The sequence below is a fragment of the Haemorhous mexicanus genome, unplaced genomic scaffold (assembly GCF_027477595.1).
Source record: "Haemorhous mexicanus isolate bHaeMex1 unplaced genomic scaffold, bHaeMex1.pri scaffold_280_ctg1, whole genome shotgun sequence".
In the NCBI taxonomy this organism is placed as follows: Eukaryota; Metazoa; Chordata; class Aves; order Passeriformes; family Fringillidae; genus Haemorhous; species Haemorhous mexicanus.
This window is the reverse complement of record NW_026776107.1, coordinates 1-17,708: the sequence shown is the minus strand read 5'-3', so window position 1 is coordinate 17,708 and position 17,708 is coordinate 1. Positions and strand designations below refer to the sequence as shown.

The 17,708-nt window shown below is 56.0% G+C and overlaps 1 protein-coding gene across 2 annotated transcripts; it reads right to left on the bottom strand.

The window, feature by feature from the left end:
- Positions 1 to 5,526: 5,526 nt before the first annotated feature.
- Positions 5,527 to 7,193, bottom strand: LOC132323070 (sporozoite surface protein 2-like). Of its 2 annotated transcripts, none has more exons than XM_059837881.1 (2): positions 6,902 to 7,193; positions 5,527 to 6,822 (listed from the first exon to the last, which is right to left on the bottom strand). In XM_059837881.1, exons 1-2 carry the CDS (start codon positions 7,171 to 7,173, stop codon positions 6,282 to 6,284), a joined length of 813 nt encoding a protein of 270 aa, XP_059693864.1. In that variant the 5' UTR covers positions 7,174 to 7,193; the 3' UTR covers positions 5,527 to 6,281. The 2 variants fall into 2 exon arrangements, with proteins under 2 accessions (XP_059693864.1, XP_059693865.1); XM_059837882.1 differs by having other exon boundaries at positions 6,902 to 6,971.
- Between the last annotated feature and the right edge of the window lie 10,515 nt (positions 7,194 to 17,708).

Genomic DNA, 17,708 nt, shown 5'->3' with positions numbered 1-17,708 from the left:
TTTGGGGTCATTCTTGGGCCGATTTTTGGGTCATTTTTGGGCTGATTTTTGGGGATTTTGGGGTCATTCTTGGGATGATTTTTGGGCTGATTTTTTGACTGATTTTTGGAGATAATGGAGTCATTTTTAGGCTGATTTTGGGGGATTTTGGGGTCAATTTTGAGCCGATTTCTGGGGATTTTGGGATCATTTTGGGGCTGATTTTTGAGGATTCTGGGTTGATTTTTGGGCTGATTTTTGGGGATTTTGGGGTCATTTTTGGGCTGATTTTTGGGTTGATTTTTGGGGATTCTGGGTTCATTTTTGGACTGATTTTTGGGGATTCTCGGTTGATTTTTGGGTTGATTTTTGGGGTGATTTCTGGGATTTTGGGGTCATTTTTGGGGTCATTTTTGGGCCGATTTTTGTGGATTATGGGTTGATTTCTGGGCTGATTTTGGGGCATTTTTTGGCTGATTTTGGGTTGATTTTTGGGCTGATTTTTGGAGATTCGGGGCTGATTTTTGGGGATTTTTGGGCTGATTTTTGGGGATTTTGGGGTCAATTTTTGGGCTGATTTTTGAGGATTCTGGGTTGATTTTTGGGCTGATTTCTGGGGATTTTGGGGTCATTTTTGGGCTGATTTTTGGGGATTTTGGGGTCATTCTTGGGCCGATTTTTGGGTCATTTTTGGGCTGATTTTTGGGGATTTTGGGGTCATTCTTGGGCCGATTTTTGGGTCATTTTTGGGCTGATTTTTGGGGATTTTGGGGTCATTTCTGGGATGATTTTTGGGGTGATTTTTTGACTGATTTTTGGAGATAATGGAGTCATTTTTAGGCTGATTTTGGGGGATTTTGGGGTCAATTTTGAGCCGATTTCTGGGGATTTTGGGATCATTTTGGGGCTGATTTTTGAGGATTCTGGGTTGATTTTTGGGCTGATTTTTGGGGATTTTGGGGTCATTTTTGGGCTGATTTTTGGGTTGATTTTTGGGGATTCTGGGTTCATTTTTGGACTGATTTTTGGGGATTCTCGGTTGATTTTTGGGTTGATTTTTGGGGTGATTTCTGGGGATTTTGGGGTCATTTTTGGGGTCATTTTTGGGCCGATTTTTGTGGATTATGGGTTGATTTCTGGGCTGATTTTGGGGCATTTTTTGGCTGATTTTGGGTTGATTTTTGGGCTGATTTTTGGAGATTCGGGGCTGATTTTTGGGGATTTTTGGGCTGATTTTTGGGGATTTTGGGGTCAATTTTTGGGCTGATTTTTGAGGATTCTGGGTTGATTTTTGGGCTGATTTCTGGGGATTTTGGGGTCATTTTTGGGCTGATTTTTGGGGATTTTGGGGTCATTCTTGGGCCGATTTTTGGGTCATTTTTGGGCTGATTTTTAGGGATTTTGGGGTCATTTTTGGGATGATTTTTGGGCTGATTTTTTGACTGATTTTTGGAGATAATGGAGTCATTTTTAGGCTGATTTTGGGGGATTTTGGGGTCAATTTTGGGCCGATTTTTGGGGATTCTGGGGTCATTTTTGGGCTGATTTTGGGGCTGATTTTTGGGGATTCTGGGGTCATTTTTGGGCTGATTTTTGGGGATTTTGGGGTCATTTTTGGGTTGATTTTTGGGCTGATTTTTGGGGATTCTGGGGTCATTTTTGGGCCGATTTTTGGGGATTTTGGGCTGATTTTGGGGGGGATTTGGGGGCTGTTTTCCCTCTCTCACCTTTGCAGCGCCTGTGACACTCCTCGAAGGCTCCGGGGTTGGGGAGGGGCTCCCCCCCCTCGGGGGGGCGTGGGGGGAGGGGCGCCCCTCCCCCACCCAAGCCGCTGACGGGGGGAGGGGCCCCAAAGCCGGGGGGGGGCACGGGCAGCAGGGGGGGAGGGGCAGCAGGAGGGGGAGGGGGGGACCCGGCGGCCCAAACGTTGCCCATGGTGGGGGAGGGGCTGAAATTTAAAACAAAAAAAAAAACTTTTCAAATTCCCACCCCGAAATCCCCAAATTTCACCCCAAAACCGCCCCCCCCAACGCGGATTCCCGCCAAACCGCCGCGCTTTCCCGCCAAATCGCCGCGCCAAACCCCCTCTCCCAAGGATCTCGCCCCGCCCCTCCTCGACCCCGCTGGGGGTGACCCCAAAAAGCCCCAAAATCGCCCAAATTCGCCACAAAATCGCCGCCGCCCCTCCCCCTCCACGCCGAACTCACGCGGCGGCGGCCGGAGAGCGCCCAGCTCTGAGCCACGCCCACCCCGCGCTCCCATTGGTCGGCGCGTCCACCCCGCGCGCGCCTATTGGCCACTCTCGCCTTAATCCCGCCCTCGCTCTCTGCTGATTGGTCGCCGCCTCACGGTTGAGTTCCCGTCCCGCCTTCCGGGGTCAGGGGCGGTGTGGGCCACGCCTCTTATGTGACGTTTCGCTGTTTGATTGGTGTATCCGGGGGTAGGCCCCGCCCAACTGGCGCTCCTATTGGTTGAGGCGGCGCGGCGCGCCCGCGACCATAGAGGCGCCAAGGGCGCGCGGGGCGGAGCGGCCATCTTGGGGCGCCGCCATCTTGGGGCGGGCGGCGCTGGAGGACCGTCGCCATGGCGACGGCGAAAGGGCGGCAAGGACGCTTCTATCGCCGCTGTCGCGACAGGAGTGACGTCATTGTCGCCCGTGGTGTCGGTCTGGGTCTTTTTGGCGGCGTTTGGTTGGAATTGGTGACGTCAGGGCGCGGGATGACGTCAGGGCGGCGCCGCGGAGAGTGACGCCATGGGCGTGGGATGACGTCATGGCGCAATGCAGATTTTTTTAACGCGGTTTTGGGGCTTTTTGAGAGATTTTGGGGAGAATTTTTTGGAGAATTTTTAAAGGAATTTTGGGGAAATTTCGGTGCTTTTTGGGGGAGGATTTTTCAGGGATTTTTGGGGGGTTTTTTTTGAGGATTTTTGGGGCTTTTTTGGGGAATTTTTGTTGGAATTTCTGGGGATTTTGGACGATTTTTTAAAGATTTTAGGAGATTTTTTTAGGAATTTTTGGAGGGATTTTTTGGCCATTTTTGACTTTTTTTTGCTATTTTAGGGGGGATTTTTGGCGATTTTTTGGAGAATTTTTGGGGATTTTTGGGGGGATTTTTCAAGGAAGTTTGGGGGATTTTTAGTGATTTTTTGGGGGGATTTTTTGGGGGATTTTTTAGTAATTTTTTGAGGAATTTTTGGGGATTTATTTGGGATTTTTAAAGGAATTTTTAGTGATTTTTTTTTTTTTTGGTAATTTTTTGAGGAATTTTGGGGGATTTTTTGGGGATTTTTAAAGGAATTTTGGTGGATTTTTAGTGATTTTTTGGAGGGATTTTTTGGTAATTTTTTGAGGAATTTTGGGGGATTTATTTGGGATTTTTAAAGGAATTTTGGGGGATTTTGGGAGGGATTTTTGGTAATTTTTTGAGGAATTTTGGGGGATTTATTTGGGATTTTTAAAGGGATTTTGGGGGATTTTTGGAAGAATTTTTGGAGGGATTTTTTTGGCCATTTTTGACATTTTTTTGGCAATTTAAGGGGGGATTTTTGGCGATTTTTGGAGAATTTTTGGGGATTTTTGGGGGGATTTTTTGAGGAATTTTTGGGGGATTTTTCAAGGAATTTTGGTGGATTTTTAGTGATCTTTTGGGGGGATTTTTTTTGAGGAATTTTTGGGGGGATTTTTAGTGATCTTTCGGGGGAATTTTTGGTAATTTTTTTGAGGAATTTTGGGGGATTTTTGGGTGATTTTTTGAGGACTTTTTGGGGGGATTTTTAGTGATTTTTTGGGGGATTTTTTGATGAATTTTGGGGGATTTATTTGGGATTTTTTGAGGAATTTTTTGATGAATTTTGGGGAATTTTGGGGGGATTTTTTGAGGAATTTTTGGGGGATTTTTCAAGGAATTTTGGGGGATTTTTAGTGATCTTTTGGGGGGATTTTTTTTGAGGAATTTTTGGGGGGATTTTTAGTGATCTTTCGGGGGAATTTTTGGTAATTTTTTTGAGGAATTTTGGGGGATTTTGGGGTGATTTTTTGAGGACTTTTTGGGGGGATTTTTAGTGATTTTTTGGGGGATTTTTTGATGAATTTTGGGGGATTTATTTGGGATTTTTTGAGGAATTTTTTGATGAATTTTGGGGAATTTTGGGGGGATTTTTTGAGGAATTTTTGGGGGGATTTTTCAAGGAATTTTGGGGGATTTTTAGTGATCTTTTGGGGGGATTTTTTTTGAGGAATTTTGGGGGGATTTTTAGTGATCTTTCGGGGGAATTTTTGGTAATTTTTTTGAGGAATTTTGGGGGATTTTTGGGTGATTTTTTGAGGACTTTTTGGGGGGATTTTTAGTGATTTTTTGGGGGATTTTTTGATGAATTTTGGGGGATTTATTTGGGATTTTTTGAGGAATTTTTTGAGGAATTTTGGGGAATTTTGGGGGGATTTTTTGAGGAATTTTTGGGGGGATTTAGAGTGAATTTTGGAGGGATTTTTTGGGGATATTTGAGCAAATTTTTGGGGGGAACTTTTAGCGAATTTTTGAGGAATTTTTTAGTTCCTTTGGGACAACATTTCATTAACCCTTTCCCGTCCCACCTCGGTGACTTTTTAACCCTTTCCTGTCCCATCTCGGTGACTTTTTAACCCTTTCCACGCCGATTCCGACAACACTTTAACCCTTTCCACACCGATCCCGACCACATTTCACCACATTTCACCACATTTCACCACATTTCACGGATTTCTCACCGATTTCTCCCCCAACCCTCCCTCGGAGCCCTTTCCAGAGCCCGGCCAGCGCCTGGCGCAGGGCGCCGCAGGAGCAGTAGAAGACCAGCGGGTCGAGGGCGGCGTTGAGGCCGCTGAGCAGCGTGGCGTAGACGCGCCAGCCGGGGCTGCGGCCCTGCCAGAAGCCCACCAGGTGCGAGACGTTGTAGGGGGCGAAGCAGAGGCCGAAGATGACCATGGTGGCCACGGCCAGGCCCACGGCCCGGCGCCGTTTGGCCGCCGGCAGCGCCGGCCGCGCCAGCAGCGCCCGCACGAAGCCGACGTAGCAGAAGACGGTGACGGAGAAGGGGGCGAGGAAGAGGACGAAGAAGAACTCGAGGCGCAGCGGGAGCACGAAGCGCAGCTGGGCGGCCGGGAAGTCGTCGTAGCAGCGGGGGGGGGAGGGGGGTGGGGGGGTTGGGGGTGGTCGTGGGGTTGATGGGGGTCTTGGGGGGGTTGGGGTTGGGGTTGGGGTCATTGGGGTTGAACTTGGGGTCATTGGGGTTGAACTTGGGGTCATTGGGGTTGGGGGTCTTGGGGTCATTGGGGTTGGGGGTCTTGGGGTCATTGGGGTTGGGGTTGAACTTGGGGTCATTGGGGTTGAACTTGGGGTCATTGGGGTTGGGGTTGGGGGTCTTGGGGTCATTGGGGTTGAACTTGGGGTCATTGGGGTTGGGGTTGACCTTGGGGTCAATGGGGTTGACCTTGGGGTCAATGGGGTTGACTTTGGGGTCATTGGGGTTGGGGTTGGGGGTCTTGGGGTCAATGGGGTTGAACTTGGGGTCATTGGGGTTGGGGTTGAGGGTCTTGGGGTCATTGGGGTTGGGGTTGAGGGTCTTGGGGTCATTGGGGTTGGGGTTGAGGGTCTTGGGGGGGTTGGGGTTGGTCTTGGGGTCAACGAGTTTGAGTTTGAGGGTCTTGGGGTCATTGGGGTTGGGGGTCTTGGGGTCAGTGGGGTTGGGGTTGGGGGGCTTGGAGAGGTTGGGGTTGGTCTTGGGGTCAACGAGTTTGAGTTTGAGGGTCTTGGGGTCAATGGGGTTGGGGTTGAGGGTCTTGGGGTCAATGGGGTTGGGGTCATTGGGGGTTGGGGGTCTTGGGGTCATTGGAGTTGGGGGGTTTGGGGTTGGGGGTCTTGGAGAAGTTGGGGTTGGTCTTGGGGTCAACGAGTTTGAGTTTGAGGGTCTTGGGGTCATTGGGGTTGAAGCTCTTGGGGTCAATGAGGTTGGCCATGAGGTCAAGGGGGTTGGCCATGAGGACATGGGGGTCAGCAGGGTTGAACCTCTTGGGGTCAATGGGGTTGGTCATGAGGTCAGTGGGGTTGAACCTCTTGGGGTCAACGGGGTTGAAGGTCTTGGGGTCAAGGGGGTTGACCATGGCGTCAATGGGGTTGAACCTCTTGGGGTCAATGGGGTCAACGGGGTTGGCCATGGGGTCAATGGGGTTGGCCATGAGGACATGGCAGTCAACGGGGTTGAAGGTCTTGGGGTCAATGGGGTTGGCCATGGGGTCAATGGGGTTGGCCATGGGGTCAATGGGGTCAATGGGTTGGCCATGGGGTCAATGGGGTTGGCCATGGGGTCAAGGGCGTCAAACCTCTTGGGGTCAAGGGGGTTGAACCTCTCGGGGTCAATGGGGTCAATGGGGTTGGCCATGGGGTCAACGGGGTCGAACCTCTTGGGGTCAATGGGGTTGGCCATGGGGTCAACAGGGTTGGCCATGGGGTCAATGGGGTTGGCCATGAGGACATGGCGGTCATCAGGGTTGAAGATCTTGGGGTCAACGGGGTTGAACCTCTTGGGGTCAAGGGGTCGAAGGTCTTGGGGTCAAGGGGGTTGACCATGGCGTCAATGGGGTTGAACCTCTTGGGGTCAATGGGGTCAATGGGGTTGGCCATGGGGTCAAGGGCATTGAACCTCTTGGGGTCAAGGGGGTTGGCCATGGGGTCAATGAGGTTGGCCATGAGGACATGGCGGTCAACGGGGTTGAAGGTCTTGGGGTCAGTGGGGTTGGCCATGGGGTCAACAGAATCGAACCTCTTGGGGTCAATGGGGTTGGCCATGGGGTCAAGGGGGTTGGAACTCTTGGGGTCAACGGGGTTGGCCATGGGGGTCAAGGGGGTTGAACCTCTTGGGGTCAAGGGGGTCAACGGGGTTGGACCTCTTGGGGTCAACGGGGTCAATGGGGTTGGCCATGGGGTCAATGGGGTTGAAGGTCCTGGGGTCAACGGGGTTGGACCTCTTGGGGTCAATAGGGTAGGCCATGGGGTCAAGGGTGTCAAACCTCTTGGGGTCAAGGGGATTGAACCTCTTGGGGTCAATGGGGTCAATGGGGTTGGCCATGGCGTCAACAGAGTTGAACCTCTTGGGGTCAGCGGGGTTGGCCATGGGGTCAATGGGGTTGAACCTCTTGGGGTCAGCGGGGTTGGCCATTGGCTCGACAGCGCCGAACCTCTTGGACTCAACGCCCCCACCGGCACCACCCCCCCCACCCCCCCCCCTCCCCACCCCCCTCCCCCATCCCGATCCGTGCGGGTGAACTCGGCCACGAAGACGACGGAGCAGTGGCCGCAGGCCAGCAGCCAGATGGCGGCGCTGAGCGCCAGCAGGGCGGCGGCGGCGGCGCCGGGCCCGCAGGTGCAGCGGGAAGGCCACGCCCAGGTAGCGCTGGACGCTGAGCGCCGCCAGGAAGAGCCCGCCCAGGTACATGCTGGAGTAGAAGACGAAGTTGGCCACCGGGCAGAGCGCGGGCCGGCAGCGGCCACGCCATGCCCGCCGCCGCCTCCGCCATCTTGAACGGGAGGAAGAGGAGGAGGAGGAGGTCGGGCCGTGGTCAGGTTGAGCAGGAGGAGCTCGGCCGAGGTCAGGCAGGTGAGGGGGGCGTGGTCGGGCGCGGGCCGGGCGTGGCCGGCGGCGGGATTTGGCCAGCAGCACGGCCAAGGTGAAGAGGTTGGCCGGGAAGCCGACGGCGAAGGTCAGGATGTAGACGGTCAGCACCAGCGCGGCCGACATGGCGCACCTGGGGACAGGTGGGACGGTGGGGGGTTGGGTCACAGGTGGGACACGAGGGGTCACAGGTGGGACAGGAGGGGTCACAGGTGGGACACAAGGGGTCACAGGTGGGACAGGAGGTTCCCAGGTGGCCCAGGAGGTTCCCAGGTGGCCCAGGAGGGGTCACAGGTGGCCCAGGAGGTGCCCAGGTGGCCCAGGAGGGGTCACAGGTGGGACAGGAGGGGTCACAGGTGGGACAGGAGGTTCCCAGGTGGCCCAGAAGAAGCCCCAGGTGGCCCAGGAGGTCCCCAGGTGGGACAGGAGGTCCCCAGGTGTCCCAGGTGGGGTCCCAGGTGACCCAGGTGGCCCAGAAGAAGCCCAGAAGAAGCCCCAGGTGGCCCAGGAGGTGCCCAGGTGGGACAGGAGGGGTCACAGGTGGGCCAGGAGGGGGTCACAGGTGGGACAGGAGGGTTCACAGGTGGGACAGGAGGGGTCACAGGTGGGCCAGGAGGTTCCCAGGTGGGCCAGGAGGGGTCACAGGTGGGCCACGAGGGGTCGCAGGTGGGACAGGAGGGGTCACAGGTGGCCCAGAAGAAGCCCAGAAGAAGCCCCAGGTGGCCCAGGAGGTGCCCAGGTGGGCCAGGAGGGGTCACAGGTGGGACAGGAGGGGTCACAGGTGGGACAGGAGGGGTCACAGGTGGCCCAGGAGGTTCCCAGGTGGCCCAGGAGGGGTCAAAGGTGACCCAGGAGGTTCCCAGGTGGGCCAGGAGGGGTCACAGGTGGGACACGAGGGGTCACAGGTGGGCCAGGAGGTCCCCAGGTGGCTCAGAAGAAGCCCCAGGTGGCCCAGACGAGAGGGTCACAGGTGGCCCAGGAGATCACCAGGTGGCCCAGGAGGGGTCACAGGTGGCTCAGGAGGTTCTCAGGTGGCCCAGGAGGTCACCAGGTGGGCCAGAAGAAGCCCCAGGTGGCCCAGGGGGTGCCCAGGTGGCCCAGGAGGTTCCCAGGTGGCCCAGGAGGTTCCCAGGTGGGTTAGGAGGGGTCACAGGTGGCCCAGGAGGGGTCACAGGTGGGACAGGAGGGGTCACAGGTGGGACAGGAGGGGTCACAGGTGGGACAGGAGGGGTCACAGGTGGGACAGGAGGGGTCACAGCTGGGACAGGAGGGGTCACAGGTGGCCCAGGAGGGGTCACAGGTGGCCCAGGAGGGGTCACAGGTGGGACAGGAGGGGTCACAGGTGGGACAGGAGGGGTCCCAGGTGGCCCAGGAGGTGCCCAGGTGGGACAGGAGGGGTCACAGGTGACCCAGGTGGCCCAGAAGAAGCCCAGAAGAAGCCCCAGGTGGCCCAGGAGGTCCCCAGGTGGCCCAGGAGGGGTCACAGGTGGGCCAGGAGGTCCCAAAATGTCCCCAAAACGTCCCCAGGTGGCCCAAGACATCCCCAAATGTCCCAGAGGGGTCCCAAAATGTCCCCCAGGTGTCCCCAAGGTCCCCAAGGTCCCCAAGTGTCCCCAAATGTCCCCAGAAGGTCCCAGGTGTCCCCAGAAGGTCCCAAGGTGCCCTCAAGGTGTCCCCAGATGTCCCCAAGGTGTCCCCAGACGTCCCCAAGAGGTCCCCAAGATGTCCCAGGACGTGTCCCCAGGTGTCCCCAAATGTCCCCAGGTGTCCCCAAGTCATCCCCAAGGTGTCCCCAAGGTGTCCCCAGATGTCCCCAGATGTCCCCAAATGTCCCAGGACGTGTCCCCAAGTGTCCCCAAATGTCCCCAAGTGTCCCCAAATGTCCCCAAGGTGTCCCCAAATGTCCCCAAGAGGTCCCCAAGGTGTCCCCAGGTGTCCCCAGAAGGTCCCAAGGTGTCCAAATGTCCCCAAGAGGTCCCCAAGATGTCCCAGGATGTGTCCCCAAGGTGTCCCCAAGGTCCCTAAATACCCCCAGGTGTCCCCAAGTGTCCCCAAACGCCTCCCCCGCCCCTCCCCCACCGCCCCTCCCCCACCCTTACCTGAATTCCCACCGGCAATTCCCGGAGTGGGGGAGGGGTCCGAGGGTGGGGGAGGGGCTGGGGTGCCCCCCAAAAAGGGTGGGGGAGGGGCTGGGGTGTCCCCCAAAGGGTGGGGGAGGGGCTGGGGTGCCCCCCAAAGGGTGGGGGAGGGGTCCGAGGGTGGGGGAGGGGCTGGGCTGCCCCCCAAAGGGTGGGGGAGGGGCTGGGGTGCCCCGAGAGGGTGGGGGAGGGGTTGGGGTGCCCCACAAAAAGGGTGGGTGAGGGGTCCGAGAGTGGGGGAGGGGTCCGAGAGGGTGGGGGAGGGGCTGGGGTGCCCCCGAGAGGGTGGGGGAGGGGCTGGGGTGCCCCCCAAAAAGGGTGGGGGAGGGGTCCGAGGGTGGGGGAGGGGTCCGAGAGGGTGGGGGATGGGTTGGGGTGCCCCCCAAAGGGTGGGGGAGGGGTCCGAGGGTGTCCCCCAAAGGGTGGGGGAGGGGTCCGAGGGTGGGGGAGGGGCTGGGGTGCCCCCCAAAAAGGGTGGGGGAGGGGCTGGGCTGCCCCCCAAAGGGTGGGGGAGGGGTCCGAGGGTGGGGGAGGGGCTGGGGTGCCCCCCAAAAAGGGTGGGGGAGGGGCTGGGGTGCCCCCCAAAGCGTGGGGGAGGGGTCCGAGGGTGGGGGAGGGGCTGGGCTCAGAGGGGGGGGTGCAGGTCCGGGTGGGGGAGGGGCGGCGCTGTCCCCCCCCTCTCTCTCTCTCTCTCTCTCTCTCTCTCTCCCGGGTGTCCCCAAGAAGCGGCTGCGGGGTGGGGGAGGGGCGGGGCGGGGTGGGGGAGGGGCGGGGGATGCGGTTTTTGGGGACGCGGAGGAAGTTTCGGCGTTTCCTGAGCGCGCGCCCCTCCCCCCACCCTCGGCCTTTCCTCCCCTCCCCACCCCTCCCCCCACCTTGACCGCTCGCCCCTCCCCCACCCTCCAAAAATCCCCATTGACATCAACGGGGGTGGGGGAGGGGCGTGGGAAACTGATCCTGACCCCTCCCCCACCCCCCTAAATCCAAATTTGACCCGAACGGGGGTGGGGGAGGGGCGTGGGAAACTCCCCTTGGGCCTCGCCCCTCCCCCACCCTGACCACGCCCCTCCCCCACCCCCCCAAAATCCTCAGTGGACCCAAACGGGGGTGGGGGAGGGGCGTGGGAAACTGATCCTGGCCCCTCCCCCCACCCCTAAATCCCCCTTGACCTCAATGGGGGTGGGGGAGGGGCGTGGGAAACCCATCCTGACCCCTCCCCCCACCCCCCAAAAATCCAAATTTGACCCGAATGGGGGTGGGGGAGGGGCGTGGGAAACTCCCCTTGGGCCTCGCCCCTCCCCCACCTTGACCACGCCCCTCCCCCACCCTCCAAAAAATCCCCATTGACATCAACGGGGGTGGGGGAGGGGCGTGGGAAACCCATCCTGACCCCTCCCCCACCCCAAAATCCCCCTTGACCTCAATGGGGGTGGGGGAGGGGCGTGGGAAACTCATCCTGGCCCCTCCCCCCACCCCCCAAAATCCAAATTTGACCCAAATGGGGGTGGGGGAGGGGCGTGGGAAACGCATCCTGGCCCCTCCCCCACCCCCCAAAAATCCAAATTTAACCCGAACGGGGGTGGGGGAGGGGCGTGGGAAACTCCCCTTGGGCCTCGCCCCTCCCCCACCCTGACCACGCCCCTCCCCCACCCTCCAAATCCTCAGTGGACCCAAATGGGGGTGGGGGAGGGGCGTGGGAAACCCATCCTGACCCCTCCCCCCACCCCCCAAAAATCCAAATTTGACCCGAATGGGGGTGGGGGAGGGGCGTGGGAAACTCCCCTTGGGCCTCGCCCCTCCCCCACCTTGACCACGCCCCTCCCCCACCCCCCAAAAAATCCCCATTGACCTCAAGGGGGGTGGGGGAGGGGCGTGGGAAACCCATCCTGACCCCTCCCCCACCCCCCAAAAATCCAAATTTGACCCGAACGAGGGTGGGGGAGGGGCGTGGGAAATTCCTTTTGGGCCTCGCCCCTCCCCCACCTTGACCACGCCCCTCCCCCACCCCCCAAAAAAATCCCATTGGCCCAAACGGGGGTGGGGGAGGGGCGTGGGAAACCCATCCTGACCCCTCCCCCCACCCCCCAAAAATCCAAATTTGACCCGAACGGGGGTGGGGGAGGGGCGTGGGAAATTCCCCTTTGGCCTCGCCCCTCCCCCACCCTGACCACGCCCCTCCCCACCCTCCAAAAAAATCCCCATTGGCCTAAACGGGGGTGGGGGAGGGGCGTGGGAAACCCATCCTGACCCCTCCCCCACCCCCCAAAAATCCCCATTGGCCTAAACGGGGGTGGGGGAGGGGCGTGGGAAACTCCCCTTGGGCCTCGCCCCTCCCCCACCTTGACCACGCCCCTCCCCCACCCTCCAAAAAATCCCCATTGACATCAACGGGGGTGGGGGAGGGGCGTGGGAAACCCATCCTGACCCCTCCCCCACCCCCCAAAATCCAAATTTGACCCGAACGAGGGTGGGGGAGGGGCGTGGGAAATTCCCCTTTGGCCTCGCCCCTCCCCCCACCTTGACCACGCCCCTCCCCCACCCCCCCAAATCCCCATTGGCCTCAATGGGGGTGGGGGAGGGGCGTGGGAAACTGATCCTGACCCCTCCCCCACCCCCCCAAAATCCAAATTTGACCCGAACGGGGGTGGGGGAGGGGCGTGGGAAACTCCCCTTGGGCCTCGCCTCTCCCCCACCTTGACCACGCCCCTCCCCCACCCCCCAAATCCCCCTTGACCTCAAGGGGGGTGGGGGAGGGGCGTGGGAAACCCATCCTGGCCCCTCCCCCACCCCCCAAAAATCCAAATTTGACCCGAATGGGGGTGGGGGAGGGGCGTGGGAAATTCCCCTTGGGCCTCGACCCTCCCCCACCCTGACTACGCCCCTCCCCCACCCCCCAAAAAATCCCCATTGGCCTCAACGGGGGTGGGGGAGGGGCGTGGGGAAACCCATCCTGGCCCCTCCCCCACCCCCCAAAATCCAAATTTGACCCGAACGAGGGTGGGGGAGGGGCGTGGGAAATTCCCCTTGGGCCTCGCCCCTCCCCCACCCCCCAAATCCTCAGTGGACCCAAATGGGGGTGGGGGAGGGGCGTGGGAAACTCCCCTTGGGCCTCGCCCCTTCCCCACCCTGACCACGCCCCTCCCCCACCCCCCAAAAAATCCCCATTGACCTCAACGGGGGTGGGGGAGGGGCGTGGGAAACGCATCCTGGCCCCTCCCCCACCCCTAAATCCCCTCCCCCCAGGACCCCTCCCCCAATTTTGGGGTCGAAAAGCCCCAAAAAAGTCAAAAAAAAGGAAAGAGAACCTCGGGAATGGGGGAAAATTTCCTTTATTTGGGCAAAATCCGGGGGGAGGGGCCGGGGTCCGCATTTGGGGGGAATTCGGGCAAATTTGAGGGAGAATTTGGGGCGGATTTTGGGGCTGAATTTTGGGGTCCCCCGAGTCCCATTTGAGGTCGGGATTTGGGGGCAATTTGGCAAAATTTGGGGCAAAATTTGGGGCAGATTTTGGGGTTTCCTCCGTCAGGATTTGGGGGAAATTTGGGGCAAAATTTGGCGCAGATTTTGGGGTTTCCTTCGTCAGGATTTGGGGCGAATTCGGCAAAATTTGGGGCAAAATTTGGGGTCCCCCGGGTCCCATTTGGGGTCAGGATTTGGGGGTGAATTTGGGAAAATTTGGGGTCGGGATTTGGGGTGAATTTGGCAAAATTTGGGGTCGGGATTTGGGGGGAATTTGGCCAAATTTGGGGCTGAATTTGGGGCTAAATTTTGGGGTCCCCCGGGTCCCATTTGGGGTCGGGATTTGGGGTGAATTTGGCAAAATTTGGGGCAAATATTGGGAAGAAATTTGGGGTCCGGATTTGGGGCGAATTTGGCCAAATTTGGGGCAAAATTTGAGGCGGATTTTGGGGTTTCCTTCGTCAGGATTTGGGGGGAATTCGGGCAAATTTGGGGCAAAATTTGGGGCTGAATTTCGGGGTCCCCCGGGTCCCATTTGGGGTCAGGATTTGGGGGGAATTTGGGGCAAAATTTGGGGTCGGGATTTTGGGGTTTCCCAATCAGGATTTGGGGTGAATTCGGCCAAATTTGGGGCAGATTTTGGGAAGAATTTTGGGGTCCCCCAAGTCCCATTTGGGGTCCGGATTTGGGGTGAATTTGGCAAAATTTGGGGCAGAATTTGGGGTTTCCTTCATCAGGATTTGGGGGGATTTCGGCCAAATTTGGGGCTGAATTTGGGGCTGAATTTTGGGGTCCCCCGGGTCCCATTTGGGGTCAGAATTTGGGGGGAATTTGGCCAAATTTGGGGCAAAATTTGGGGCTGAATTTTGGGGTCTCCCGGGTCCCATTTGGGGTCCGGATTTGGGGTGAATTTGGCAAAATTTGGGGTCGGGATTTTGGGGTTTCCCAATCAGGATTTGGGGGGAATTTGGCCAAATTTGGGGCAGATTTTGGGGTCCCCCGGATCAAAATTTGGGGCAGATTTTGGGGTCCCCCGGGTCCCTTTTTGGGGTTGGAATTTGGGGGTCACAGGAGCCGCCCCCCCCCGAGTGGACGCTGAAATATTCGGGGCCCCCCCGTGGGGGAGGGGCGCCTTGGGTGGGGGAGGGGCGGGCGGTGCCCAGACCCCTCCCCCTCCCCCCGCCGGGGTCTCCTCCACCTGCGGCCGCACCTGGGGGGGGGGGGGAGGGACCATTTTTGGGGGGAATTTTGGGGTCCCCCCAACCCCTGGAACCCCAAATTTTGGCAATTTCCCCTCAAAATTTGGGGTCCCCCCCACCCTAAAACCAAAAATTTGGGGATTTCCCCCACAATTTTGGGGTTTTCACCCCAATTTTGGGGTCCTCCCCCACCCCTGGAACCCCAAATTTTGGGATTTCCCCCCATTTTTTCCTATTTCCCCCCCAATTTTTAAATTCTTTTCCCATTTCCCCCTCAATTTTCAGGATTTTCTGCCCATTTTTGGAGGATGTTTAGATACAATTTTGGGGATTTCCCTCCTTTTTAAAAATTTATTTCATTTTTTTAATATTTTCCCATTTTTATGGTGTTTTCCCCATTTTTTTCCCATTTTCCCCCCAATTTTTGGGGTTTTCCCCCCCATTTTCCCCCCTTTTTTCCCAATTTTTTGTTTTTTGTTTTTTTTACATATTTTCCCCAAAATTCGGCATTTTCCCCCTGGTTTTTTGGGAATTCTCACCCCCATTTTTGGGCGATATTTTCCCCATTTTTCAGGATTTTTCCCCCATTTTTAGGGTTTTGATTCCTCTTTTTTTTTTTTTTTTTTTCAATTTTCCCTCATTTTTTCCCATTTTTTTGCTATTTTTTCCCCAAATTTCGGGATTTTCCCCCTGGATTTTGGAGACTTTTCACCCTCATTTTTTGGGGCTGTTCCCCCCCCATTTTATGATATTTTTTTCCCATTTTTCCCCCCCAATTTTTGGGATTTTCTCCCCATTTTTGGGCGATATTTTCCTCCATTTTTTTTGGTTTTTTTCCCCCATTTTTCTGGATTTTTTTCACGCCCATTTTTGGTATTTTTCCCCATTTTTTTCAGTTTCTTTTCCCCATTTTTTCACCATTATTTCCATTTTTTTTGCTGTTTTTCCCCCGGATTTTTTTTGCATTTTTCCCCCCAAATTTCGGGATTCTCTCCTCATTTTTGGGGAGTTTTCCCCCATTTTTTCCCCATTTTCCCCCCAATTTTTGGGATTTTTCTCCCATTTTTGGGGATCTTTTCCCCCATTTCATTTTTTGGGTATTTTCCCCCATTTTTGGGGGTAATTTCCCCCATTGTTTCCCCATTTTTTCCCCATTTTTTGGGATTTTTTCCTCCCATTTTTGGGGCGTTTTCCCCCATTTTTTCCCCATTTTACCCCCAATTTTTGGGATTTTCTCCCCATTTTTGGGGGATCTTTTCCCCCATTTTTGGGGGTAATTTCCCCCATTGTTTCCTTGTGTTTTCCCCATTTTTCCCATTTTTCCCTATTTTTCCCCATTTTTCCCATTTTTTCCCCATTTCCCCCCCGTTTTTTCCCATTTTTCCCCGTTTTTTCCCATTTTTTCCCATCTTTCCCCATTTTTCCTATTTTTTCAGCCTTTTTTCCCATTTTCCCCCGTTTTTCCCATTTTTTCACCATTTTTTCCCATTTTTTCACCATTTTTCCCATTTTTTCACAGTTTTTTTCCCATTTTTTAACCATTTTCCCCCATTTTTTTCCCCTTTTTTCCAATTTTCCCCGTTTTTTCCTGTTTTTTTCCCATTTTTTGGCCTTTTTTCCCATTCTTTCCCCCGTTTTTCCCATTTCCCCCCATTTTTTCCCATTTTTCTCCGTTTTTTCCCTGCTTTTCCCCATTTTTTCCCCTTTTTTCCCCATTTTTTCCCATTTTCCCCCATTTTTTCCCATTTTTTCCCGTTTTTTCACTGTATTTTCCCATTTTTCCCTGTTTTTTTCCATTTTTTCCCCATTTTTTCCCATTTTCCCCCCATTTTTTCCCCATTTTTTCCCCCGTTTTTTCCCATTTTTTCACCGTTTTTCCGATTTTTTCCCCGTTTTTTTCCGTTTTTCCCCTTTTTCACCCAAACCTCTGCTCTCACTCACGCCGGGCGGCCCCCGGGGCGGGGATGGAGCAGAGCTCGGTGACCTTGGGGACGCTGTCCCCCTGTTTTTCCCCATTTTCCCCCATTTTTTCCCCCATTTTCCCCCCATTTTTTTCCCCATTTTTTCCCCGTTTTTTCCCATTTTTCCCCTTTTTCGCCCCAAACCTCGGCTGCCACTCACTCTGGGCGGGGATGGAGCAGAGCTCGGTGACCTTGGGCACCTTTCCCCCCGTTTTTCCCCATTTTTCCCCATTTTCCCCCATTTTTTCCCCGTTTTTTCCCATTTTTTCCCCGTTTTTTCCCATTTTTTCCCCGTTTTTTCCCCATTTTTCCCCTTTTTCACCCCAAACCTCGGCCGCCCACTCACGCCGGGCGGCCCCGGGGCGGGGATGGAGAAGAGCTCGGTGAAGTTGGGGACGCTGTCCCCCCCGTTTTTCCCCATTTTTCCCCATTTTTCCCCATTTTCCCCCATTTTTTCCCCGTTTTCCCCATTTTTCCCCATTTTTCCCCGTTTTTTCCCATTTTTCCCCCGTTTTTTCCCGCTTTTCCCCCTTTTTCACCCCAAACCTCGGCTGCCACTCACTCTGGGCGGGGATGGAGCAGAGCTCGGTGACCTTGGGCACCTTTCCCCCCGTTTTTCCCCATTTTTCCCCATTTTCCCCCATTTTTTCCCATTTTTTCACCATTTTTTGGCCGTTTTTTCCCATTTTTTCCCATTTCTTCCCCGTTTTTTCCCGTTTTTCCCCTTTTTCACCCCAAACCTCGGCCGTCACTCACGCCGGGCGGCCCCGGGGCGGGGATGGCGAAGAGCTCGGTGAAGTTGGGGACGCTGTCCCCGATGAAGGTGACGTTGCCGTAGCCCCCGGTGGGGGAGGGGCGCGGGAATTTGGGCGGGGTCCCGCCGGCCCCGCCCCCAGCGCCGGGGGCGGAGCCGATCTGCGAGGTGCGCACGTGGAACGGGAAGTTCTTATTGGCTGCCGAGGGGCGCGTCAGCACCTGGGGGCGGGGCCAAGAGGTTGGCGGGAAATGAGGAGGGGACGGCGGGATTTGGGGCGGGAAAAACGGGGATTTATTTTGGGGGGAAAATGGGGATTTTGGGGGGAAAAATGGGGATTTTTGGGGGGATTTTTGGGGGGAATTTTGGGGGGAAAGATGGGGATTTTGGGGAAAAAATGGGGGATTTGGGAGGGATTTTTTTGGCGGGAAAAATGGGGATTTTTTGGGGAAAAATGGGGATTTGGGGGATTTTTGGGGGGAAAAAATTGGGGATTTTGGGGGGAAAAAATTGGGATTTTTTGGGGAAAAAATGGGGATTTTGGGGGGAAAAATGGGGGATTTTGGGGGAG

Coding starts and splice junctions, on each gene's coding strand:
- LOC132323070 (XM_059837881.1), bottom strand. CDS start 7,173: ATGGCCAACCCCGCTGACCCCAAGAGGTTCAACCCCATTGACCCCATG. Junction 6,823..6,901: donor GACCCCGTTGACCCCAAGAG/GTCCAACCCCGT, acceptor TGACCCCAAGAG/TTCCAACCCCCTTGACCCCA.